The sequence below is a fragment of the Rhinopithecus bieti genome, unplaced genomic scaffold (assembly GCF_001698545.2).
Source record: "Rhinopithecus bieti isolate Rb0 unplaced genomic scaffold, ASM169854v2 scaffold_16601, whole genome shotgun sequence".
Lineage (NCBI taxonomy): Eukaryota > Metazoa > Chordata > Mammalia > Primates > Cercopithecidae > Rhinopithecus > Rhinopithecus bieti.
In genome coordinates this window covers 61,803-89,732 of record NW_016808732.1, presented here as the reverse complement: position 1 = coordinate 89,732, position 27,930 = coordinate 61,803, and the positions used below count along the sequence as shown (strand labels likewise).

The following is a 27,930-nucleotide window of genomic DNA, read 5'->3' as shown; positions in this document are numbered from 1 at the left end:
GTCTGTTAGATAAAATAAATACCTGATTATTGTATACACCATTTACACTACAGTTGTAATAGAACATTTTAACACAGAAATGAGCAATCTTTAAGAGTTAGATGTTATGTGGGAAGGTAGAAAAATCACATGCTTTGGAATCCAAAAATGTGGTTCCTATTCTCTGCTTAGTTTCTTTGAGAGTCTCACACCCACCATAGCCTAAGTCATTAGTTCCCAAACTGTTTCACATATATATCCCTCTCTGCAAAAAAGAGCAAACAGGTCACTTGCCCAGGAATTTGGGGGAGATCCTGGAACCACCTCTTGTCATCAGAATATCGACCATTGAAAATATTCTGATTTACTGTAAAAATCGATTTGACCTTCGTAGTCAAATCCCTTTTATATGTATTCTTGGTTTTTAAACAAAAACGTTTAAAATTTATCACTGTCATCTAAAAATTTTAAAACTTGTTCAGAGCTGTCCCTCATGTAGCCTCCATTTCCTCACCTCCTTCACTTTTAAAATTATTTCTGGCCAAGCACAATGGTTCACACCTGTAATCCCAGCACTTTGGAAGGCTGAAGAGGAGGATCACTTGAGGCTGAGTTCAAGGCTAGCCTGGGCAACATAGCAAGACACCATCTCTACAAAAACATTAACAATTAGCCAAGTGTGGTGGTACACACCTATAATCTCAGCTACAAGAGAGTCTGAGGCAGAATCACTTGAGCCCAGGAGTTTGAGTCTGCAGTGAACTGTGATGGTACCACTGCACTCCAGTCTGGGCAACAGTGAGACCCTGCCTCAAAAAAAACAAACAAAAATATATATGTATTTATATTCATATATATTTATATTCACACATATATATACACATTTGTATTTTTAAAATCCATGCATATATTTTTAAAAATTCAAATACTACTACAAAGTATTTATTGAAAATATAGTCCCCTTTCTTATTCTCTAAGTCCAAGTCTGCTGACCAAGGGCAAATACTTTCCGGTTTTTTAGCTTTTTCTTTGGATACTTATGGTCATATTTTAAAATAATATTCTTGGACCTTAGGGAACTGAACACACAGCATGTAATCTTCTGCACATCGAATTTTTTGTTCAATGTTGTATGTGTAAGAGGCTACCATGTGGTTCATTTACTTTAATTACATGTTGTGTAACATTTGGTTCAATAATTATACCACAATTGACATATCAATTCTCTTGAATTGATCAATTCAATTCAATTGATCAATTGGTCACTTGAACTCTTTCTACGTTTTTGCTATTATAAGCAATTTACTATGAACATTCTTATACATGTCTCCAAGAAATATAGGCAAGATTTTCTTTCCATCCTGAGATGTGGAATAGCAGGATCACCGATATACACATTATCAACTTGTGTGTTTCACTTTCTTGATAAAACAGAAATTCTTTCTTTAAAATTGTATTTTTAAATTTTTAATTACTATGGGTACATAATAGTTGTATATATTTATGGGGTACACGTGATATTTTGATTCAGGCATACAACATGTAAGGATCAAATCAGAGTAACTGTGGTATCTATCTCCTCAAACATTTTTCACTTCTTTGTGTTAGGAGCATTCCAATTTTACTCTTTTAGTTATTTTAAAATATACAAAAATTATTATTATTTTGAGACAGGGTCTCACTCTGTCACCCAGGCTGGAATGCAGTAGCATCTTGGCTCACTGCAACCTCCATCTCCTGGGCTCAAGTGATCCTCCTGCCTCGGCTTCCCAAGTAGCTGGGACTACAGGCGCATGCCACCATGCCCAGCTAATTTTTGCAGTTTTTGTAGAGATGATGTTTTCCCATGTTGGCCAGGCTGGTCTTGAACTCCTGACCTCAAGGGATCCACCCACCTGGGCCTCCCAAAGTGCTAGGATTACAGGTATGAGTCATCGCACCCAGTCAAATTATTGTAAACTATAGTCACCCTATTGTGTTACTGAATAGAAACTAAAATTCTTAATATAAACCTAGGCAAATGTATCAGTCTTAGCTTTAGATGATTTGTCCTTTTCTTATGTATTCAGAAGTTTTTTCTTACTCTAAAATCATGAAAATATTCTTCCATTTATTTGTAAATAAGTCCTGAATCCACCTGTGATTTGTTTTTGAGTACTGTGCCTACATCCTCTTCAAACTCTCTCATCTGGCTCCCACTTTCACCACATAACTGAAAGTGCTCTTGGGAAGGTAACCAATGGCTTCCACATTGCTTTATCCAATTCTCCTTTCCAAGCCTTATCCTAGATAATCACTCAGCAGCTTTTGACACAGACGACACCTCCTCCTTTGTGAAAGATCTTCTGTTCTTGGTTTCCATGAAACCACATTCTCCTAGTTTTTTTTTTTTTTTTTTTTTTTTTTTTTTTTTAACACATCGGGCAGCTCCTTCACCTTTGCATGTCTCCATTCCCTTCATGACCTCCCAGGTTTAAGCAGTTCTCCTGCCTCAGCCTCCCGAGTAGCTGGCCCTCTCTTCTTCTTTCTATGCTGTTTCTCCAGGCAATCTCATCTAAGGGCTTTATGCTGAAGATCTTTAATACTGAATCTCTAGCCTATACCTTCCTCCTGAGCTCCAGCCTTATAGCCCCTTATGGATATCTCTTGGCATCCAAAATTATTATGCCCAAAACTGAACCCTTGATCTGCCTTTCCCAATTCCATAAATGTCACCCACATCCACCCTGACATATACCAAATATCTGGTGAGGTCTTCCTTGACATCTCCCTCAACAGCCAACATAACAGCAAGTCTTACTGAGTCTCACTAAAAGGCATCTGAAATCTGTACACCTCTCTCTCCTATGCTCGCTACCAAGCATTCATTATCACCCGATGACTCCTAATAATTCTCCCAGCTTTTTTTTTTTTTTTTTTTTTTTGAGACGGAGTCTTCCTCTGTCGCCCAGGCTGGAGTGCAGTGGTGCAATCTCAGCTCACTGAAAGCTCTGCCTCCCGGATTCACCCCATTCTCCTGCCTCAACCTTCCAAGTAGCTGGGACTACAGGCGCCCGCCAATACGCCAGGCTAATTTTTGTATTTTTTGTAGAGACGGGGTTTCACCGTGTTAGCCACAATGGTCTCGATCTCCTGACCTTATGATCCGCCCACCTCAGCCTCCCGAAGTGCTGGGATTATAGGCATGAGCCACGGCGCCCGGCCAATTCTCCCTGCTTTAACTCTTGTTCCCTCCAATTTTTTTCCCAGATGAAAACCAGAATGATCTCACAAAAATACACTTGGATCCATGTCAATCATCTAAATAAAAAACCCTTCAAAACTTATTATTGCAGTTAGGATAAAAATCCCAAATCCTTTATGTGGCCTAGAGGATACCTTGCATCAAATGACACCAGCCTCTTTATATATAATCCAGTATACCTTAAGGTCAACCTACAATACTCTTTCCCCATTTTTTTTGTTTGTTCGTGTCTCTCTTCCCTCAAGCTTCAGGTTAAGTGTCCACCCCTTTGTTATATGATCTCATAGTAACTTGACTTTCCTTTATATCATCTACTATGATTTGTGATTAGATGTTTGTCTGATAGTTATTTTCTGTATCCCCACTAGATCCTGACTTCCTGGGGGCAAGAACCATGTCTGCATTATTATTATTTCTCCCATACACCCTGGGCCTAGCACAGTGCCTACCCATATTAGGAACCCAATAAGCCCTGTTAAACGCCAAAGGCGTGTAGAGAAGGCAATGCCCCTCTTCTCACTGAGAAGACTCAATCTGGCAGAGTTCCTAGCAGCTGAGACTCGGTCTTGGGGCTGCATTCCTGTTTCCAGGAAGATGATGCTGGAGAATTCACTCAAAATGACTTCATCTTTTTCTTTTTTATTTTTTTTTTTGAGACAGAGTCTTGCTCTGTTACCCAGGCTAGAGTGCAGTGGTGAGATCTCGGTTCCCCGCAGCCTCTGCCTCCTGGGTTCAAGCAATTCTCCTACCTCAGCCTCCCAAGTAGCTGGGATTACAGGCACACACCACCATGCCCTGCTAATTTTTGTATTTTTGTAGAGACGGAGTTTCACCCTGTTGACCAGGCTAGTCTTGAACTCCTGACCTCAGCTGATCCGCCCACCTCAGCCTCCCAAAGTGCTGGGATTGCAGGAGTGAGCCACCGCCCCCTGCCTGGGCTTCATTTTCTTTATCTGGAAGCTTCCCCTTTCCCTGGCTCCTGTTCACACCCCCTGCCCTATTAATTCCCACTACACTCCCTTTTGGGGCTAGGATTTCTAAGGGAGAAGACAGCAGAAGGGGATAAATTTTCCCCACAGAAGCCTGCCTAACTGTACAGGCTCTGTACACTGATTATTACTGTTACTTTAGATCGGAAATGTAATTAATGTATTAGTACTTAATTGTATAGTCTATTAGTAGCACAAAATCTGTTCACCTAAGATTATTCTTGTAGGTGATTTGGACACAATAAAGTCAAGCTTATTACTATTTCAGCATCGCTGTGGTATTATTGCCCCCTGGTGGCTATGCTAATTACTTAGCCCTGACTGACTGGGAGCTATTGCTCTTCAAATAACAGCCAGGATGTTCCCAGAGGACTGTGATACTTGCTTCTCTCCAAACAAACCTAGAGACAATCCGGGCACGGTGGCTCACACCTGTAATCCCATCACTTTGGGAGGCCAAGGCGGGCGGATCACTTGAGGTCAGGAGTTCAAGACCAACCTGGCCAACATAGTGAAACCCCGTCTCTACTCAAAATGCAACAATTAGCCGGGGCGCACACCTGTAATCTCAGTTACTCAGGAGACTGAGGCAAGGGAATCGCTTGAACCGGATGGGGAAGGTTGTAGTGAGCCAAGATCGTGCCACTGTACTCCAACCTGGGTGACAGAGTGAGGTGCTGTTGCAAGGAGAAAACGAAAACTAGAGACAAAAAGGGCATGAGAGCATTTTTTAAAATGGAATTCTCTATGTCAACCCCACCCACACCTTTGTCTTTAGGGTGACCCACTGCAATCCTTTACTCCCCCCCTTCCCCTAGACTTTTCTGTCTCCTCTTAGGCATCATTCAGTTGGGCAACATCTGGAATCACGAAACCATGTGCTCTCCAAGAACAGCAGCTGGAGACCCCCAGTTTAGAGAACACCTGCAGTTCAACCCGATAGGCAGCCAATTCCATGGCCTTAGACTTTCAAGCAGCAAAAGTTTCAAATGTATAAAATCATAGAAGCACTGCCAGCCATCAGCCAGAAATTACCTATAATTACTGTGCACTCTTAGGAAGTGTCACCTGTGCACTTTGGTTTCATGTTTCCAAATGCACACTCACTCTTCAAATCAAACTTATCCACAAGACATAATTCAACCACTCACAATTATACAGTCTGGTTCTAGCCTTTAAGATGAAATACGAGAAAGGTGGATATAGGAAATTTTGTGTCTAATTGCTAGAAAACACTTTGGACGAGTTGAAAAAATATGTATAGCATTTTTTGCTATATGTTCTTTCCAACAGAGAGAAGCATTTCCAAAAAGCCAGAGGTAGTTGCTTTTATCCATAATGGAAGCAATTCAGTTAAATGGTTGTTCACAAAGCATAACTTGCTATGGAACTCAGGCTTCATTGCTTTCTGCATTCCCATTTTTTTTCTCTCTAGCACTGATTTAAGAATCCTACAGTAATTGGCTCTGATTCTTGATCCCTTCGTTACTAGCTGTGTAAGGCAAGTTACTCAACGATTTCTAAGCCTCGGGATCCTCCCTTTATATCCATAAAATGGGTATAATACCACCTACCTCCTGTATTTGTTGTAAAGAACTTATGCCAGGCACATATTAAGCATTCAAGAGGCAGTAGCTGTCATCACCACCACAATCATTCTTATAGTTATTCAAGACCTTACGATTGATCTCAAGGAAGAAAATAAGCCAGTCAAAGCTCATTGTTTGCATCAGAGAACAGTAGTCACTTCAAAAAGATTGCAACAACTGACAAATGATATCCTTCCCCTGCCCTTCAGGCAGAATTCCCAAACGGCCCCTCAAACTCCAGGCCCCTGGAGTAAGACTCTGGATAAGCCCTTTCACTTGGATAGGGGTAGACCCTGTGATTACGATGGAACGTCCCAGTCATGAGCAAGTTACATTGCATGGCAAAAAAAAAAAAAACATTCTGCAGATATAATTAGGGTTCCACATCAGCTTTTTAGTTCACAAAAGCAGAGATGATCCTGGGTGGACTTGATCAAATTAGGTGAACCCTTAATTTTTATTTTAAGAGAGTCTAGCTCTGTTGCCCAAGCTGCAGTGCAGTGATATAATCTCAGCTCACTGCAACCTCCACCACCCAGGTTAAAGGGTGCAAGCAATTCTCGTACCTCAGCCTCCCACATAGCTGGCGTGTCCGGAATTGGCAGGTTCTTGGTCTCACTGACTTAACGAAACCGCGACCTCTTCTGGTGAGTGTTAACAGTCCTTCAAACAGTTCTTCAAAGGCAGTGTGTTCAGAGTTAGTTCCTTCACATGTGTCCACTTTCTTCCTTCTCGTGTGTATGTATTTGCTAACTGAAAAAGTGTCCTAACACTGTGAAACCCCATCTCTACTAAAAATACAAAAATTAGCCAGCCATGATGGTTCGCGCCTGCAGTCCCAGCTACTCCTGAAGCTGAGGCAGCATAGCGTGAACCACGGAAGGTGGAGCTTGCAGGGAGATTGCGACATTGCACTCCAGCCTGGGTAACAGAGAAAGACCCCATTTCCCCCAAAAAAAAAAAAAAAAAAAAAAAGGCAGCTACAGACCTTTCCGCTCAGCGTTACACAGCTCATAATATGATAGCATTACAGCTCATAAATGCAGCACGTCTCGAGTTGCTCATATTTCTCCCGGTGGGTTTGTGATTTCACTGGCCTCAGAAAAGAAACTGCAAACCTTCACAGTGAGCGTTACAGCACTAACCCAAAACAGCACTAAGAGGCACAGCAGAGAAAACCAGCTATACTACCACACCTGACAGACGACATCAGACCAATTCGCGCTGCTGACGCTGGCACCCTGCTTTTATTCCCTTATCTGACCCCACCCACATCCTGCTGATTGGTCCATTTTACAGAGAGCTGATTGGTCCGTTTTCCAGAGAGCTGATTGGTCCGTTTTGAAAGCGTGCTGATTGGTGCATCCACAAACCTGGGGCTAGACAGAGAGTGCTGACTGATGCATTTTCAATCCTCTAGCTAGACATAAAAGTTCTCCAAGTTGCTGCCACACTAAGGAGGCTAACTGCCTGCGCCTAGTGGACCAGCGCTGGGGCCACGGTTGGAGCTGCCTGCCAGTTCAGCGCAGCGCGCCCGCATTTTTCAGCCTTTGGGCGGTCGATGGGACCAGGTGCCGCGGAGAAGGGGGCAGTGCCCCTCGGGGAGGCTCGGGCCACGCGGGAGCCCACGGGAGGCAGCTGAGGCCCGCGAGAATTCGAGCGCGGCGCTGGCGGGTTGGCAGTCCTGGGGAACTCAGCGCACCCTCGGCAGCTGCTGGCCCGGGCGCTAAGCCCTTCACTGTCCCGGGCCGGCGGCGTCGACAGGCCGCTCCCAGTGCGGGTCCCACCGAGCTCGCCCCCATCCGGAACTCGCGCAGCGCGCAGCCCCAGTTCCCGCCCGCGCCTTGCCTTCCACACCTCCCTGCAAGCAGAGGGAGCCGGCTCCGGCAGCGGCCAGCCCAGAGAATGGTTCGCACAGTGCAGTGGCGGGTTGAAGGGCTCCTCAAGTGCCGCCAGAGTGGACGCCGAGGCCGAGGAGGCGCTGAGAGCGAGGGCTGTTAGAACGTTGTCACTTGTCACTGGGACTACAGGCACGCACCACCATGCCCAGCCAATGTTTTGTATTTTAATAGAGACATAAATTCACCATGTTGCCCAGGCTGGTCTCAAACTCCTGAGCTCAGGCAATCTGCCTGCCTCAGCCTCCCAAAGTGCTAGGATTACAGGTGTGAGCCACTGCGCCCAGCCTGAGCCCTTTAAAGGAAACTCTAGAGGTTGGAGACAGAAGATGCAGAGGCTCTCTCTTGCTGGCCTTGAAGAAGCAAGTTGCTGTGAGTTCCACAGCTGCAAGGAAATGAATTCTGCTCATAATCACGTGAGCTTGGAATAGGATCTCAAGTCCCAGCTGAGACCCCAGCCAACACCTTGATTGCAGCTCATGAGTCCTGAACAGAAGACCCAACTAAGCCATGCCTGGACTCCTGACCATGAAACTGTGAGAAAATAAATATGTGTTGTTTTAAGCCACTGAATTTGTGGAAATTTGTTATGCAGGTATAGAAAACAAATACATTCCAATACCTTGAAAAATATTAACATGATATTCACTGGTGTTTAATTTCCCAAAGTACTAGGAAAAGAGCCCAGATGTCAAGACTCTGAGCCCAGTATTTGATGGCTTCTTTGACTTGTGGGTTATTTATAGGAGAATATTTTTAGTTTCCAAATAGGAGCTTATCCAGTGATCATGTTGTTGGTTTTTTCATTATACTTCCAGTACGTTTCCATTTCTCCCCTCCTGGCCTCTGTGCTATCATTGTGATCCCATATTGTACATTCGCGTATGTCATGAACTCCACACTGTATTGTTGTTATTATTGTTTAAACAATGAATTATCTTTAAATTTAAGCAATAAGAAAAACTCATATTTACACATGTAGTTACCATTTCCAGTGCTTTTCATTCCTTTTTGTAAATCTGTAGTTCCATTTGGTATCATTATCCTTCCACTTGAAGGACTTAATGTTTCTTATATATGGGTCTGCTGGTGATGAGTTATTTCAACTTTTGTATGCCTAAAAACGTATTCATTTAGCCTTTGTTTTCAAGAGATATCTTCACAGGGTATAAAAGTATGGGCTGCCATATTTTTCTTTCAATATTTTACAATGCTTAGTACTTTAAAGTACCTTGGCACATAGCATGTTTTCTTTCTCTGTCTGCTTTTAAGATTTTTCTTTTTATCACTGGTTTTGAGAAATTTGATAAAGATGTTCCTTGATATAGTTTTATTTTTTAATGTTTCTTATGCCACGTGTTCCTTGGGTATCTTCGATTTATGGGTTTATCGTTTACACCAAATTTGGAGTTTGATGGCCATTATTTTTTCAAAATTTTTTCTGTTCCCACCTCCTGCGCCCGCCTTCTCTTCTCTCCTTTGGTGACTCCAATTACATGTATATTCAGTTGTGTGACGTTTTTCTTCAGTTCACTTACACTGTGTTCATTTTTGTTATTAGTCTTTTTTCTCTGTATGTTTGATTTTGGATAGTTTCTCTTGCTATGCCTTCAAGTTCATTAATCTTTTCTTATGCAAAGTCTAACAGATCATTAATTCTACTCAGTGTATTTATTTAAATCTGTATCTCCAAAAGTTCAAAGTTTTGGTCTTTTAGTATCTTTCACGTTTCTACTTAATGTATTCATTATTTCCTCTAGCTCTTTGAACATATGGAATACAGTAATAATAAGTTTTAATGCCCTCATCTGCTAATTTGAGCATCAGTTCTGGGTCGATTTTGATCAATTTATTTTTCTCCTAATTGTGAATCACATTTTCCTGCTTCTTTGGGTGCCTGCTAAGTTTTGTATTAGATGTCCAACATTATCAGTTTTACCTTATGGGTGCCACATAGTTTTGTGTTCCTATAAATATTCCTGAACATTGTTTTGAGAGGTAGTTCCAGTAGTTCAGTCCTTGCTTTTGCAGTGTGTTAAGTGGGACCATAGCAATGTTTAGTGTAGGGCTAATTTTTCCCCACTAGCAAGGCCAAACCTGTCTTAGTACTCTAATCTATGCCTTTTGAATGTTCTGGTCTGGTTGGTAGAACAAACACCGTGAGAGCTCTGAGTATGATTGCTTCTAGGCCTTTCTGTAGTTATTTCCCCAGCCTCAGGTAGCTTTCTCATATGCATGTATTGACCAGTCCTCTGTGGAATACTCAAGGGGATCCTCTGCAACTCTCCGGAATTCTCCCTCTGTCTCCTATCAGCTACTTTGCCCTGCAAACTCGAGCCACTTTTTCCTCCCTTGATTCTCAGCTCCTCCTCCCCAATTCAGGCAATCCACAGGGCTCTGCCGGGGTTTCCTCTCTCTGCACTACCATCTATAAACACCTTCAAAGTAGTTAGCTGGGGTTAAGCGTAGAGCTCACCCCCTTAGCTTTCCATCTCTCAAGGATCACTGTCCTTCATTGCCTGATGTCCAATGTCTTAACAACCATTGTTTTACACAATTTGGTGTTTGTTAAAATCTAGTGTTTGTTACTCTGTCTTGACTGGAAGCAGAAGTCTATCTGAACCATGTTGCATCAGAAGAAAGGGCAGGTGAGAGTCATCATTCTACTGAATTTTTAGAAACTGTCTAGATATACGGTAATCATACAATTGAGATAGTTTTCTGTTTTACTCTCCATTTCTTTTTACATAGTAGACTGAGACAAGGGGACAGGTGAGATGCATCTATTTTTCTCTTGCAGGAATTTATAAATATTGTAAAACTTGTTTTCCTAACAGAATGAGAAATAAAATAATTGTAAAATTATTGGTGAATTTAACTCAAAGCAAATTAAAAGTCTAAGAAGATAACAAGCTGAATTTTTCCCTTTAGTAGTTTGAGGTGCTACCACATCTGCTCTGAACAATTGAAAGTACAATCTTACTACATTATGTAGAATCCTTTGAAATTAAGATTCTCCCTGCTAGGCGAACATCCTTGCTAAGATCACTGCAAATATCTATCACTGTTGTCCGTTCCGCATTTATCTGGTAAATATTCAGTCTAATTAATAGTCAGTTGGGATTAACTCTAAAGGGGAACAAGAATAAATTCAGCAGGAAAGTTTTAGGCCCTCCCATTATGGCGAATTCTTCAATTACTCCTTTTAAGTTTTCAGAGACTGTGCTAAAAAGGACTGATGGTGCTGTTAGCTATAAAACCTGTCAGGGGAGAAGAATGTTCCCTGCTGCAGTGTTTCCTGAAGTTACATCAATGTCTGAGCAACATCCCCATCACTAAGAACACCACCTGTTTGTAAAGTAAACTATATTTGGAAAAAAAAAATGAAGGCATTTTGTCATGCAATACGGTATCATCCTCTGCTGAGTGCCAGAGAAATTCTTCAAAGGAGATAAGAACTAGCAGAATCTGTGCAAGTGTAGTAGACTAGGGGCAACAGGAGCAACCCATATCCTAGGCTTGTACCTCGATACATTATCCCCTTTTTGACTCTCTTGCACCTCATACAATCAGTATATTAACACGTGACCTCCTCATCCTCAAGAACAAAAACTAGATGGTACTATTTAATACTTCTTTTGGGGTCCCACCCAGTCCTAACAGCAATGATGCTGGCATTGGCTACCTCTCTGACCTCGTCCCTACATCTTCCAAACCCCCTTGCAGCCACACTGGCCTTCATGCAGTCCCTCACGTGCCACATAAGCTTCTACCATAGGGTGCTTTCACTTGCTGTTCCCACTGCCTGAAGCATTCCACCCACTTAGTCTGTAACAGTCATTTCTTCTCTACTTTTCCTGACGCTCCAGCCTAAAATCACACCACCCCTCCAGTGCTTTCCATTCTTTTCCAACCTTTATTTTCTGCCCAGCCTCACATGATATATATTCACTTTTGTGTTTATTCTATTGACGCTTAAACAATAAGGCACACGAAGGCAGGGGTTTTATTTTGATCTTCCTGTCTCCCCAGCACCTGAGACAGCAGCTGGTGCACAGTAGGGGCTCCATAAATACTTGCTGAATGAATAAGCAAGCATATAGAACAAATTGTGAGCTAAACAAATGTGTGTGCATCATAAGGAAACTGGCTTGGTCAGATGGAAGTAGCGATGATGTTTGGTTATAAAGTTAAAATTCAACACAGCACGCAATTGGAGATGCTACTGGAGTTTGTTGGTATGGGGTCAGCTGAGATGTGGAGTAGCAATCTAGGAAGGCAATGAAGAATTCATGGGAAAATTGAGGCTGGTTGAGTCTGAGACACTCCCTCAAGAAAGGCTTAGTACGAAGATCCTCAATCATGAGTCTTGCAAAACATTTCTCAGCAGGCTGATGTACAGTTGTCCCTCAATCTCCCCAGGTTCCAGGACCCTGCAGATACCAAAATCCATGGATGCTCGAGTCCCTTATATAAACCAACATATCATTGTATATAAACTACACACATCCTCCCATATGCCTTAAATCCTCTCTAGATTATTTACAATACCTAATACAATGTAAATGCTATATAAGTACTTGTTATACTGTATTGTTTTTAATTAGCTTTATTTTTTATTGTTGGATTCTTATTTTATACATTTTTAATCTGTGGTGGCTGAATCTGTGGATGTGAAACCTGCAGACACCAGATACCCTGATACCAAGGGCCGACTGTATACCCTGTGGAGTGTGAAACAGCATAACCTTTTTTTGACCGACACTCTTACTTAACGTTAGCACCTGGAAGTGTGGTGGCAAGGTAGATAACCACATTTACAAACTGACCTGAACAGTATCTGCACAGGACCATTTACAAAACTGAGCTAGAGTTTTCTACTGGCACATTCCCCTTCCAAGATGGCACCGACTTTGTTATTTTATTTTTTTTAAGAATAAATGACATTTTCATATTCGCAGTGCGTCAGTCTCGCCGGGGCTCCTCTACTCCCTTAATGGTTGTCATTATGAGGATGCCATCTGCCAACACACAGCTGAAAGGTGGGCCAACAGGGGGGCCCAGCTGAGCACATAATAGGTGCACAATACATGTTTCAGAAATTAAAAGTGGCAGAGCCACTTCTGCAAGCAATGACGCTGGTGCCACCTGGTGTGAGGATGAAGCCCCTTCAGGCAGGGGAAGGTTGAAGAATGGAATTTCTCTTTCCCAGTGGAGACTGGTTCCCAGCACACTTACGCACCCTCATCTGTTTGGGAAAGGTGTCCCAAACCTTTCTCAATCTCTCTCTCTCTCTCTCTCTCTCTCTCTCTCTCTCTCGTCTCTCTCCTCTCTGTCTCTCTCACCCCCCTCCCCCCGCCCCTTCCTCGCTTCCCCACCCTACTCCCACCCTACTAGGCTTGTACCTGAGTTTCACAGTACTTGCAGAGAGAATTGGTAGCAGCCTCCCTCTGAGATTATCCTGGTGAGACTCGCAGACTTTCTAGGGGAGAAGTGCTGTAATTTTCTTCCAAGTAATTTTGACTATCAGGCCCTCACTGCAGCTTGTTCTGAAAAAGAACAGAGAACAGGCAGCTCTCTGTAGCTGCTATAATTGCAGAGCCAAATGAGAGAAGACAGAGGGAAGGAGGGTGTGAGCAAAAGAAGCGAGAATCATGGGACTTACACAAACCCCATCCGTGCTCAGGAGGGACCTTCCTGAGAGGGACAGTGGGGACAGCCACTGCGATGAGGGTAATGCTTGAGTCTAGTTGGTGATATATGCCACACGGTACTTGCACACTTTTCTGATTTTCTTTATTTGTTGTTTTTTCATTTTTATTTAGAGACAGGGTCTTACTCTGTCGCCCAGGCTGGAGTACAGGCTACAGTGCGGTGGTGAGATCTCAGCTCACTGCAGCCTCAACCTCCCAGGGTCAGGTGATTCTCCTGTCTCAGCCAACCAGATGGCTGGGACTACATGCCACCATGCCCAGCTAATTTTTTGGTATGTTGCCTAGGCTGGTCTCGAACTCCTGGACTCAGTTAATCTACGTCAACCTCCCAAAGTGCTGCCATGGCAGGCATGAGCCACCACACCCAGCCCTGATTTTCCTAAAGCTTTGTGGCTTGACATATCAGTTGAACTATGTTGGTCTAAAAATGAGATGTAATCAAACTTGTGGTTTAAAAAAAAACAAAATCCTGTTTAAAACCAGATTATTTGACAAAAAACTTTTTCTTCACTTGCAATAAGGCTAATTTGATAAGTTTGTGAATTTCAGTCAGAATTTATAATTTTATCTCTTTTACAATTAAAAATACATCTACCCTAAATGTCAAATGTGTAAATCATCTCAGTTGCCATATATTGCATAATTATTGTCAAGGAAGCACTTTTCAGACCTTTTTTTTTCTAATTTAATTTTCCCAATAACCCTAGAATATAGGTATTATTACTAGCTTCTTTCCTTTTCTTTTCTTTTTTTTTTTTTTTCTGATACAGAGTCTCACTCTGTTGCCTAGGCTGGAGTGCAGTGGCGCAATCTCGGCTCACTACAGCTTCTGCCTCCCAGGTTCAAGCAATTCTGCCTTATTCTCCCAAGCAGCTGGGACTGCAGGCACACGCCACCATGCCTGGCTGATTTTTGTATTTAGAGTAGAGACAGGGTTTCATCGTGTTGGCCAGGGTGATCTCAAACTCCTGACCTCAGGTGATGTGCCCGCCTCAGCCTCCCAAAGTGTTGGAATTACAGCCGTGAGCCACTGCGCCTAGCCTACTATCTCCTTTCTTAAAGAAGAGTAAACTAGGACTTAGGAAGGTGAAATAACATCCCAAGGTCAAAGGTGAAACCAAGTCAGTCTCCCTCGGAAGCCCAAGTTCTTCTCTACGCTGCTCTCTGCAATGTGTCAGTTATCCCTGTGCATGTGAATAACCTGACGTACTTGTTGAAAACAGATTCCCAGGCACCAGTCCTGCAGGTTCTCATCCAGCACACTTGTTCTTGTTGCTGGGAATATGCATTGATGACAAGCAGCAGAGGCTATTCTAAAACAGATGCTGTAGTGCCTCGCTTGGAGAACCAGAGCTCCAGGAACTGTTAAACATCCAGCACCTCCTAGTCCAGCCCCCAGAGAGTAAATGGCTTCCTCAAGGCAGCTCCACGACAGAACAGGGCTGGGATCAGAAGGGACCCAGCCGGTCCAGCATTCTTTCCACCACATTCCAGTGGAGAAAAAATTCAGGTTTCTGAGAGAGCTTTGTTCTTCCCCTCATTTTTTCAGTTCTTCAAGCAGCCAAACTCCCCTGGAGCGTCAAACAATATGTTCAAGGCCAGCACGGAAAACTCACACTACTAATTCGAAAAGTCTCAGTGCTTTGTGCCCACATACTGCCAAAATTGGAAGCAGTGAAAATCATTTAAATAATACTTTTCTTTAATTGTGAGAATATCAGTGTGTGAAAATTGCCATGTGTAACCTTAAGAGTTGTTACAGCTTTCTAAAAAGCAAGCTTGCCTTTCCAACCTGCCATTCAGCAAGTATTGTTTCTACTTTTACACATCCCCATTAAACTCAGCACAGTATTAGACCTATACAATATCTAAATGCAGTTCAGAACTGCTTCTTAACATAGATGTAAACGGAAGTCTTACAATTCTGTGAGATTATTACAGCTAAATTTACTGTTACGCTGCCATTCTCTGAGTTATTACCCTGAGATTGGTGTTTTACTCTCTGTATTTACCCAGTTTGTGTTGAATGAGCAAACATCAAGATTGTTGGCTTAATGCCAAGGTTCAACAAACAATTGTTCCCCTGTTTGTGAGCTTATTTATTTATTTATTTCTAGTTGTTCTCTGCAAGAATCTGTCAAACCAACTCTCTTAAAGGGATACCTAAAATATGCTTGGACTCTGTATTTGGGGGCAACACCATTCATTCATCACTGGTGTTATTGCAAGCATTGGCACATGAATTGCAAAAATCTTGATTATGCAAATGTGTTTGTGTGTGTGTGTGTGTTTTTAATGACAATATTCTGATACAGATTTCCTTTAGCAATAGTAGTTTTCTTTATCACACAACTATTCATAGACAGATTTGTGAGCTTCCTAAACGTGCTTGGTAGAGTTACTGAGGCAACCTGCCCCAGCAGGTTCAGAAGCCAGAAACTTCAGAGACCCCTCATATCTGAGCAACACAATGTATGTATATGAGGGATGAGGGGTGACTGTTTTCAAGTAATGGAATGTTTGGGTTGAAATGTCTGGCAAAGGGATGTGAAGAACCAGAACAACATGAGATTTTAAAATTAGATCTTAGGCTGGGCACGGTGGCTCATGCCTGTAAGCCCAGCACTTTGGGAGGCTGAGGCAGGATCACCTGAGGTCAGGAGTTCGAGACCAGCCCGGTCAACATGGTGAAATCCTGTCTCTACTAAAATACAAAAATTAGCTGGGTGTGGTGGCGGGCACCTGTAATCCCAACTACTTGGGAGGCTGAGGCAGGAGAATTACTTGGACGCAGGAGGCGGAGGTTGCAGTGAGCCGAGATAGCGCTACTGCACTCCAGCCTGGGCAACGAGCAAAACTCCATCTCAAAATAGAATAAAATAAGTTTAATTTAAAAATAAAGTTTGATCTTGAATTCAAGATGACACTCAAAATGCCACCTGTTTCTTACAAGCTGGTGCCCTCTTGTCTTTTTCCAGAAGCCACGGTGCTCCCTGCACTACATCTCAAATGCAACACAGCAGGGCAACACAGTGAAGTTTCGTTCCCACCCTATAGCCCTCCTGTTGAACAGAGTGCTTCAGCGAAGCATGGGAGGGCTTATCAGCTGAATGAAACCACTTAACATGTTTTACAGGCTTGGGAATTCTGTTATTTAATGAGATAAATTCCCTAGTGTGGCATTTATACCCTCAGAGCTTTTTGCCCTTCTGAAAGTAGCACAAACTCTTTCTGGCTGCTCGGGTTCCATGTAATGATTTATTAAGTTTGTGGGAGTTACTTTATCATTTTAAATCTGGGATCAGCAAACATGTTCCATAAGAGGCTGGATAATAAAGATTTTAGGCTTTGCAGGCCGTATGATCTCTTCCATAACTACTCAACTGTGCCAGAAAAGTAGCCGTTAATGATAATATGTAAACAAATGGGAACATCTGTGTTCCAATAAAACTTTATTTACAAACACATTTGAATTTCATATAATTTTCAGAAATCACTAAATCGTACTCTCCATTTTTTTTCAGCCACTTAAAACAAAATCCATTCTTAGCTCATGCGTCCTATAAAGACAGAGTGAGCAAGATGTGGTCGGTGGGTTTTCTAGTCTTTGCTTTAGACTAATAGTGGGCTGATAAAGTAGAAATGCCAACATTAGCCACTGGCTGCCCTCATTTACCCGATCCTTAACAAGCACTCAAAATATTAGCTATTATTGTAATAATTAGTCCATTGAGACATGTTTGGGAATGAAAATCAGCACATAATTTTTCTATTTATGGAAGAATGCCAGTAAACTCAGTAAATGTGGTATTGGGTTTAGAACTGATTTTTCTGTGTGACTTTCCACTTCTTAGAAAAGCTTGGAGTTGGAACTGAAATCAGAAAGCTTCCACTTGGAATTTGAAGCCTCTGGGCTGCCTATGACTCACTCTGCCCTAATACACTATTGCTCAGAGTGCTGCAGGGAGACATGGCTGCTCTCTGGTTTATCCTGCATCCCGTGTGGGTTAACTTTCTACCAGAACAGAGAGAAAACCGACTCCTAGGTTTGGGTAATGGCAGGCAAGGATTTTCTTTTCTCCTTCACTCTGACCCACTAAATACAAAGATACTTTCTCTACCAGGGCAGAGAAATAAGCAGCTGCTGTAACATCCGGGCTCCTAGTTGTAATTTTATGCATAAAGATCTTCCTAGACTGAAAATTCCTTGATAAAATGAGGCCAGTGTTTCTTTTCTTCTATACTTGATTGTCTAATGGACTTTGTCTTGATAATCTTCTCCTTCATTTTCCTCCTCACTTCTTTCTCCTGTCTTCCATTTTTCTTTTCTATTTTCTGTTTTTGCAGTAATGATTTAATATTCAGAGGTGTTCTACAGCCTTGCTATTCGAAATCCGGTTGTATTTATTACCTGTGGTTTTTTTAACATAGCCAATTGAATTTTAAGTTTATATAATTTAATTTTAATAACAGCTATATTTAACAACTGGGGCCACATTTCCTGTTAATCAGTTCTCATCAGCCAGTAAAAACTGGCCCTAACAGACCCCTAGAAAAGGGCCTTTTCACAATTTTGATATGTTAACTTAAAAAACACACACAATATCTAGAAATGTGGAAAGGAGAGAAAATTTCATTTCTTATAAAGGATTACAGCCTGCAAGGTGGCCATCCTTTGGGCTGGGAAGCTTGCCTCTTGCAAAGACCAGAGGCAGGCACTTCAAAGGAGGAGGGGTTGGGGTAACAGCTTTATCCTGAACAGGCTGGCTAAATATACATATTCAACAGGTTGTAGGAGGAGCTATGAATATTCATAAAGGTAGTTCGGATGCGTAGGTATTAAACAAACATGCATGTTAACATATGACCCCATGTTCACTTTGGGGTGATTTAACATTTGAATGTATTACATCCTATACATCAAAATGTCTTTTGAGGAAATGAAGCACGCAAGTATATAACCTCTGTCAACTGGCCAGAAACAGTCCATGGTGGTGGTCTTCTTATCAGGAGAAAGTTACTGAAATTGATCTCTTGTCCAATCAAAGCTGTAGTTAGGGCTGGTGTCGCTTGAGGTCAGTTAGTCAGAGTCTGTGAGCTGGATAAGCTGTAATTGTTTCAATATTACTTATTTCCGGCCAGTGCTTGTTTAGCTGCTAAAGAAAAACTTCATAGCAAGATTAGAACATAGTTTCTTCTTTAAATGTAGAGGTGTATGACTTAACCATTGCCTGGCATTGCCTTAGGTCCTGTTTATAATTTGGTGTTACTGCCACGAAAAGTCTGTTCTGTCAATCTTCTTTTTTTTTTTTTTTTTTTTTTTGAGACAGAGCCTTGCTCTGTCACCCAGGCTGTAGTGCAATGGTGCCATCTCGGTTCATGGCACTCTCCACCTTCCGGGTTCAAGCAATTCTCCCTGCCTCCGCCTCCCAAGTATCTGGGATTACAGGCACCTGCCACCACATCCGCTAATTTTTGTAATTTTAGTAGAGACAGTGTTTCGCCAGGTTGGCCAGGTTGGTCTCGAACTCCTGACCTAAGGTGATCCACCTGCCTTGGCCTCCCAAAGTGCTGGGATTACAGATGTGAGCCACCGCCTGTTCTGTCAATCTTCTGGTCTCTATTTTAACATTAATGCTGATCAACATTAATGTTGTGTCTAAACCAAGAGGCATGTCTGACCTCTCATTCCGTCATAACCAGGAACTTGGTTTTTAAGTTTTTCTGGGGTCCCCTTGGCTCAGAGGGGGTCTGTTCTGTTATGGTGGGCTTAGGATTTTATTTTAGTTTACACACTGTAGTCCTAGGATGCTGCAGATTACACCTGCACAACACACTTGGGTACCACCTACTCGTTCTTACCAAATCTCTGTTCATGGAGAGCCTTAAAAGAAAAAAAAAAAAACAAAAAAATTGTATGCCGTATTTTACCCCTACAATTCTACAAACATCCATTTTGAACTTGCTGAAGAACATTTTATTGCTGTTCTTTGTGTTGGAATATTCTAATTAAGAATTTCCCCCAGTTTCCAGTTGGGGCATTACATGTGACTTACGACACCCATGAGTTAATACTGGCAGAGCTGTTCCCGCAACACCATTTTAGCTTTGTTTCAACTCCTCATTCAATAAATCTTCAATGTTTCTTGCTCCATAATTGTAATACTTTGAGTTGAGTTTCATTTCCTCGTCTTTCCTCTTCCTCAATTTTAGTAAAAGGAAAATTGACAGCAACATCCAGTAACAGTGAAATGAGTTGAAATCTTGTAAGTAATCAGCTTCCTGTCACAGAACTGAGCGTTAGTTTCCTTGGAAGGACCCAGGATTTTTACACCTCCAAGAATCCTCAGTTGTACTTTCCTGGTATTATGGAGACACAGAGAAACTGAGTCAGGCCCTCTAGTTCCTCATTCTACCTTCATTAACTAGCTTCCCGTTGACCTTGGGAAAGTCACTCAGTTTCTCTGAACCTAAAAAAAGAGTTGATAGGAGACCTCTAAGATTCCTTTTAGTTCCTGTTTTAATTCTTTTAAAAAATAAATAAATAAAAATTAAGATTAAAAGAAAATATCCAGAAAAGACAAACTTGTTGCTCATTTGAGCAGTCTTCCTGGTCTGCCTTTTTTGACGGATAACACCTTCTTGATTTAATTCTCTGTTCGAATTATGCATAGCCATGCTCTTTCCATACAGCCTAACGGCTCATAAAATGCACCTGCCATTAAAATGATTTGCGTGACCCATTTGGTGACTGCTGAGCTGTTTATGGTCCTAACTATATCTGCTTTTCTTCATTGTGTGGGTTTCCATTTGTGCGACTGTCTTTCTGAGGTCACCTTGTGCCACTGCCTCCTGGTGCTGTCCGCCACGCCTCCACTCCGTCCTCCGGCCCTCAAGAGAGACTGGACACCTGCCTCGCATTCCACACGATCGCCTTCTACACAGTTCAGACAGTGTCTAAAAACAAGGGTGTGGTTCAGGCACCAGGGGTAGGGGCGTGTCACACACACCGTGTTTTACAAAGAGGAAAAATAAGAGGTTCCCGCAAGATGCTTGCGACTCTGGTACTTTTCAAAGTAACGCAGCCAGGCAGCGGGCCTTCCCCTGGCCCCTCGCTCTGGTTAGGGCTGCCATTTGCATCCTAGCTGTGATTTAAACGCCTCCAACCTTCTAGTTTTCAGTTACCAGAGTCCCATCGCCGCCCAGGTCCCAGGTCTGCATGACGTAATTTATTGTGGCAACCATTCCTGGCAACTGCCCAGAAACCCAGTGCGTCGTGCCCGGGGTTTAAGCGCGGCAAGTGGGAGAGGCGCGTGGCGCCTGAGCGCAGGGGCAGGGGCGCAGGGCCCAGGAGCGCGGGACCACCGGTGCCTGAGCACGGCAGGGAACCCTGGCGGCGGCGCACAGCGGCCAAGCCCGTGGAGGAGGAGCGAGCGCGCGCGCGCGCAGCATGGGCTGCGGACCTTCCCAACCTACTGAAGACCGGAGACATGTCCCCGCGCCCAAGAAGGTTTGGAAAGAGGGATGCAAGGTAATAAATAAATAAATAAACAAACAGACAGACAGACATAAAGCCTTTTGCCTGGGAGGTCTCGCGATTCCCATGCTTGGGGGCGACAAGAGTTGGCTGGAGCAGGGTGGGTCGAGGTCCACAGCTAGCCTAGTTAACAGGTGGGAGCAACTTTATTCTGCCGGTGTTTAACTGCTGTCTTAACCGGGACTAGACAGATAGATGGAAAAATATCAAAATATATATATCTATATCGATAGAAAGTATAGATACAGATATATGGCTATAGGATCAATTTTGAGAGCCTTTGGAGTTTAAAGAGATTGCGAAGGTGATCACACCCCAGGGTAGAGGCACGGAATAACGGGATGAGCAGTGTGTTCTGCACAGAGCGAGGGTTGACCGTGATTGTCGAGAGAAGGTTGGAGTCCCTAGGAACTGCCATATATTATTGGCTTCTGGAAAATAGGCCCTTTGGTCGTTTCTTAAAGCTGGGAGAGATCTCAGAACCATCTGGCTGCGTCCTCTCGATTCATAGATGAGGATCATGAGGCCCAGAGAGGCGACTTGCCCAAGGCTGCACAGCTAATTTGGGGGCACAGCAAAGGTAGAATTTAGTTTTCAAGAGTTTCGTTCCAATACTCTTTTCCCTAATTCCTCAAAGTTGCATGCCCTGTAATTCTGGAGACATTATGAGGACTTTTTTCCAGAGCAAGACCTAAAGGGATGAGTTGGTTGAGGCGGAAATGAGGTCCATGATTTCTTTGCATCCTTACCACTCTCCAGATTGCACAGACAGCACTAGCAACCCTCAAGGGTCCACTTCGGAGGGGTTACACCCAAAGATAAGGCTACCATATAATTTGTCATCAAAATTATGCTTTTAAGAGTGAAAGGGAACCCTATTAATACATTTTCCCAAAGACTCTGGCTGAAGCCCAGCAAACTGGGACTTATGGCTACCTTTCCAGAGGGTCATTTTTGGAGCTACTGTTCAAGGAGCACACACTTGGTCTCAGCAGGCACTGTGCAAGACACTATTAAGTGCCAGTTACAGCACCTACTTCATGTAGGGCACATCTGTTGGGCTCTTGGAGTACATTTTGAAACAAGCAAACCAGAATCTAGTGAAGGCTGACTCCAGACTTAGTACCTGGTGCCCTGGGGAAAGCTTGTGCCCAAATGGCCACCCATCTTAACACTGTTTTCTGCTTTCCATCCTGAAACTGCCACTGTCTGTGTATAGGGACCCATTACTTTTTTTTTTTTTTTTTTGAGACGGAGTCTTGCTCTGTCACCCAAGCTGGAGTGCAATGGCGCGATCTCAGCTCACTGCAACCTCCGCCTCCCAGGTTCAGGCAATTCTCCTCAGCCTCCTGAGTAGCTGGGATCACAGGTGTGCGCCACCATGCCCGGCTAATTTTTGTATTTTTTTATTACAGACAGAGTTTCTCCATGTTGGTCAGGCTGGTCTTGAACTCCTGAGCTTGTGATCCACCCGCCTCGGCCTCCCAAAGTGCTGAGGTTACACCTGTAACCCACCACACCCTACTGAGACCCATTACCTTTTATGGGGTCTTTCTGCCTCTCCTCCCAGGATCCTAACAAGTTTCTCCTCCACACTGCCACCTATCTTGCCAAGGAAAAAATTTCCCTTCATGTGCAAAACCCTTTAGTTTATAGTCTATCCTGTCCCTCTAATGTCATCCTCTTCTCTTCTCTTCTGCCAGTGCCTGTCACTCATGGGCTCTTGGGTCTGCTAAGCCAAATGACTCTCAGGGCTCAGTTCTTCCAGGCTTCTCACACCTCCATGCCTTTACCTGTGCCATTCCCTCTTCCTGGGATGCCCTCCCTGTTACCCTCTCCTATTGGTCTGGTGAACTCATGATCACTTTGGACTAATATGTAGAAATACTTTTTTCTCCCATTTTCTACAAATACATTAATGTCACTTAAAAGTGCTAATCCATTGTTCTTGTCCCCTTTTTCATATAAAAATCTTTCTTTTATTTTTTATTTATTTTGCTGGCCTTGTTATTATGCCTTAAACATACAGTACAACAACTATTTACATAGCATTAACATTGTTTTAGGTATTTATGAATAATCTACAAGTGATTTAAAGTATACGGAAGGATGTGCATGGATTGTATGCAAATACTACACCATTTTCTATAAAGGACTTGAACATCCGTGGGTGTTGGTATCCGAGGGAAGTCCTGGAACCAATCCCCCACTAATGCTGAGGATGACTGTACTTATTTTGTAGAGTTGTTGTGAGGGTTAAATAAACTCAATATACATAAAGTGCTCATACTAATGCTGACTCGGAATAAGTGCATGATATAAGTTATTTCAATTATTATTATAAAATAAAATCCTGGTCAGATGCGGTGGCTCACGCTTATAATCCCAGCACTTTGGGAGGCCGAGGCGGGTGGATCACCTGAGGTCAGGAGTTTGAGACCAGCCTGACCAACGTGGAGAAACCCCGTCCCTACGAAAAATACAAAATTAGCCAGGCGTGATGGCACATGCCTGTAATCCCACCTATTCGGGGGGCTGAGGCAGGAGAATAGCTTGAACCCGGGAGGCAGAGATTGCAGGGTGAGCTGAGATCATGCCACTGCACTCCAGCCTGGGCAACAAGAGCAAAACTCCATCTCAAAAGATAAAATAAATAAAATAAAATAAAATAAAATAAAATAAATAAAATAAAATAAAATAAAANTGAGCACAGTGGTACAATCATAGCTCACTGCAGCCACAAACTACTGGGCTCAAGCAATCGTCTTGCTTCAGCTTCCTTGAGCTGCTGGGACTACAGAAACATACCACCACACCTAGCTAATTTTTAAAATTTTTGTAGAGATGGGCTCTCACTTGGTTGCCTAGGCTGGTCTTGAAGTCCTGGCTTCATGCAGTCCTCCCACCTCAGCCTCCCAAAGTGCTACGATTACAAGTGTGAGACACTGCACCCAGCCTAGGCCTTCTGTTAAAAATAAAAATTTTGGCCAGGCACAGTGGCTCATGCCTGTTATCTCAGCACTCTGGAAGGCCAAGGCAGGAGAAACACTTGAGCCCAGGAGTTCGAAACCAACCTGGGCAAAAAAGTGAGGCTCTGTCTTTACCAAAAAACAAAAATAAAAATAAATAAGTAAATAAAATAAATAAAATAAAATAAGATAAAATAAAATAAAATAAAATAAAACAAAACAAAACAAAACAAAATAAAACCTAAATCCTTACTTAGCATGCTGTCGTGGCCCATCTTGGAGCTGACTTCTGCTAACTCCTCCAGTCTTGTCTCTCCCCACACTCACCCCGTAGACAAACCTTAGGACTTGTTCCCCAGGCCCATTCTGTCCCTAGCTCCATGCCTTTGCACCTACTCTTTCCTCTCCTTCCGGACTTTTCCTTCTCCCTCTCCTGGGTCACATGATAAATGTGTACCCATTTTACGAGACACTCAAGGTCACTCCTCCTGAAGCTCTTCATGACCTCCCATCCCCAACCTCTGCCACCATGCTGGTAGGGTTGATCTTATACCTTCTACTATCATATTTCAAAGCATTTTATTATATTTATTTGCTTCTATATTTGCCTTTCATCCTGTGCAGTTACCTCCTTGAGGACAGGCACTGTTTTTTAATCTTTGTATCTCCAATTCTTACTACATTGCCTGATACTGATCAGGCACTAATGAATCTTTCTTGAGTGAATGCATGTCCCTCCTGCTTCCAAGATTCCTTAATGTCTTCTTGTCTCCTAGTAGCATAACTAGACTAATGACAGTCTGCAAGGAGGAAATTCAATTTAAAAATAATCTGAAAATAGAATGAGAGTCGATTCATGCATATACCTTCTTTTCTAGCCCCAAGCACTTGACTTTGGAAATCTGATCTGGGAAAGGTATGATTATCATTAATTAAACACTGTATAGCTATTGGAATAATAATTTCTTTCACAGTTTTCATAAATGCATAAGGCTTAGGGTTCAGTAGTTCAGCAGTATCTTTAAAATGAAATGAACATGCTTGCTTGCATGAAATATTTATGTTTCTTAGTAACACCACTTTAAAATATTCTAAGTCAAATTTCTTGAAACCTATATATAGACTTACCCTTCACTTTTACTTTAGTCTAAAGTGGTGAGAAGATACAGTAATAAAATAATGCATAATAATAAGAAAAAGCATGGAAAACTTCCTAGTCGGAGAAATGTTATTCATCTATAAGAATAACTCAAAATTCCTTGCCTGTTATAAAAGAGGAGAGGCTGGATTGGAAGAGATGGTCTCCAAGGACCCTGCACAGTTTTTTCCAAATACGTGATAAGAAAATTCTAGTTGATTGTCAGTGAAGGGGAGTAAATTACTTCTTAAAATCCAACTTTTTAAGCAATCATATTTCTGAATGTTCTTTGTATAGTTGCTATTTAAAATTACATTTATTAGAGGTAAACTAGAAAAAAATCACATTTTGAAGAAATTCTTCCTATATGTCTATAGACAAATATATTCACAAAATGCGTCTGCCAATAATTTGACTTAAGAAGGTTTTAACTCCAGGGTGCCTTGACAAATTATTCCCTTCAAGCTGTTTGGTAAATATGTTTCCCAAAAGCTATAGAATAAATGTAGTACATCCATACCAAAAAACAAATAAACAAAAACACACAACAAACAAACAAACAAACAAAAAACATCTGTCCATAGTTAAAGCAATACCTTATTTGGAATGCTGATGATTTCTGTGCATAGTTGTTAGCTTATAATTCACAACTTTTTAATTCTACCTAAAATTGATAAACAATTTTATCCCCAAGACACTGAGGTATAAAATAAAGTTCATAAAATGTAGAAACACATTGAATCTGTACCCCCAAGGAAAAAATAGAGCATTCCACTCACCATCCCATCCCCTCCCCAAGTATCATTACCTATATAATAATACAGATACACTTCTTTTCTTTTTCTTCCTTCTTCCTTCTTTCTTCTTTCTTCTTCTTCTGAGACAGGGTCTCACTCTGTCACCCAAGTTGAAGTGCAGTGGTGCAATCACGGCTCTCTGCAGCCTCAGTCTCCCCTAGCTCAAGAGATCCTCTCACCTCAGCCTGCTGAGTAGCTGGGAATACAAGCATGAGCCACCACGCCCGGCTAATTTTTGATGCTTTGTAGAAATGAGTCCCGCCATGTTGCCAAGGCTTAATGTAGGTATACTTCTTATTGGTGTGAAAATATAAATTCTTCATGTGTGTGTAGAATATGAACACTGCTATATCCCTGAGAGGCATAGATCTAATTAACTTATAAATATGTCTGGTCTTTAAACTATGTCTGTTCTCAAGTCTACACTCATTATGAAATTGGGTTAAAATTTCCAGAATGTGTTACACATGGGTAAGATATTTGAAAGACATTCTGAGTTTTCAAAAGAGAAGAACCTTAAATTTCTGCTCTGGAAACTGAAGGCTGGTTTATGTTGTTTCATGATAAAAGACTGTGTTTTGTCTGCTACAATTTAGGTTTTGGTCACCAGCAGAGCTCAAAGGCAGACTGTCTCTAAATAAGAACAGATGGGTAGAGATCCTTGCTAAGGCCTGGATTCCAAATCCAAGTAGTTATAGTAGCTTTGATAACACAATTGTGAGGTCACTGAGGTTGTGGTATTTACATCTATGCCAAGTTGTAATGTACAGAAAGTCTTTGTGAAAAGCCATCGTTTAGACTGAAAATATTCAGATTCGCTCTCAATTCCAATGTGGGCATTTTGCTATTGTTGTTGTTGTTGTTACTATTGTTAAATCATTAAAATTTTTCTATTTGGAAAAAGTCCAAGAGTCTTCCAAGAGTCTCCACTTGGAAATGTTAAATGACAAAATCAGACCCTGTTTGTAACTCAGTGCTTCTCTAGGATCAAAAAATGATGGATTTGCAAACCAAAATAAACTTGTGAAAATACTTGTCTTACTGTCACCGCAGATACTGGCTTTTAGTAGTTTATTTGGAAAGAAGGAAAACAGTGTTCAACATGACTTACATGATGTGCATCTTTACCTTTAGCATGAACTGTGAGCATCAGATAGGGTCTCCTTCCTTTTCTTTTCTTTTCTTTTTTTTTATTTTTTTCGAGATGGAGATGGAGTCTCGCTGTGGCCCAGACTGGAGTGCAGTGGTGCAATCTCGGCTCACCACAACCTCCGCCTCTTGAGTTCAAGTGATTCTCCTGCCTCAGCTTCCTGAGTGGCTGGGAATACAGGTGCCTACAGCCACACTCAGCTAATTTTTGTGTTTTTATTGGAGATGGGGTTTTGCCACGTTGGCCAGGCTAGTCTCGAACTCCTGACCTCAGGTGATCTGCCTGCCTCGGGCTCCCAATCTCCTTTTCTTTTGTTATATGTTTTATATACATATATAACACACATATATATAACATATGCACATATGTGACATGTAATATGTTGTATGTAAAGACTCCTTTCTTGGTTCTGCTTACTCTACAGGGACAGGATGGGCAGTAACTGTCCATGAAGAAGAACAGCTAGACGGAGACAGAGAAAAGCACATCGTTGCTTTTAGGCTTTCTCCTTGTGCCAATTCCGATTTCATGTCCACTGAGTTTTTGATTACTTTCTTGTTTGTTTTTCATTATTTCCTATGTAGCCCTGAGACACAGAAATAATTAACCCTTAACACAAGGAACTGATATTGGTTTAGCTGTGTAAACACAGTGTTAAGGAGCTATGTTAAGTCCCACTACAAGCATGGAAGAATCCCTAACTGAATTATGAAAACCTGATCGTGACAGACACCACCATAACCTAGCCACTGCGATTTCTACTTAGCCTCTGACGAACTTCAAACGTTAGAGTAATTCCAGAAAGTGATTAAACATGCTTGTATATTTTTTTAAAATTTGTATGACTTTTACTGTGAAAGTACCAAAAGTTTCATGAATTAATTTTTAATTCATTTTCTTTTCTTTTTTTTTTTTTTTTTTTTTTT

The 27,930-nt window shown here is 42.0% G+C and overlaps 1 protein-coding gene across 1 annotated transcript in view; it reads left to right on the top strand.

Moving 5' to 3' along the window:
* Window positions 1–20,712: 20,712 nt before the first annotated feature.
* STMND1 (stathmin domain containing 1) overlaps window positions 20,713–27,930 on the top strand; it is a 32,825-nt gene continuing 25,607 nt past the window's right edge. The window contains exon 1 of the mRNA XM_017887084.1: window positions 20,713–20,944. Within this exon, the coding sequence (XP_017742573.1) occupies window positions 20,864–20,944 (81 nt within the window). The 5' untranslated portion in view covers window positions 20,713–20,863. The remainder of the gene's footprint in view (window positions 20,945–27,930) is intronic.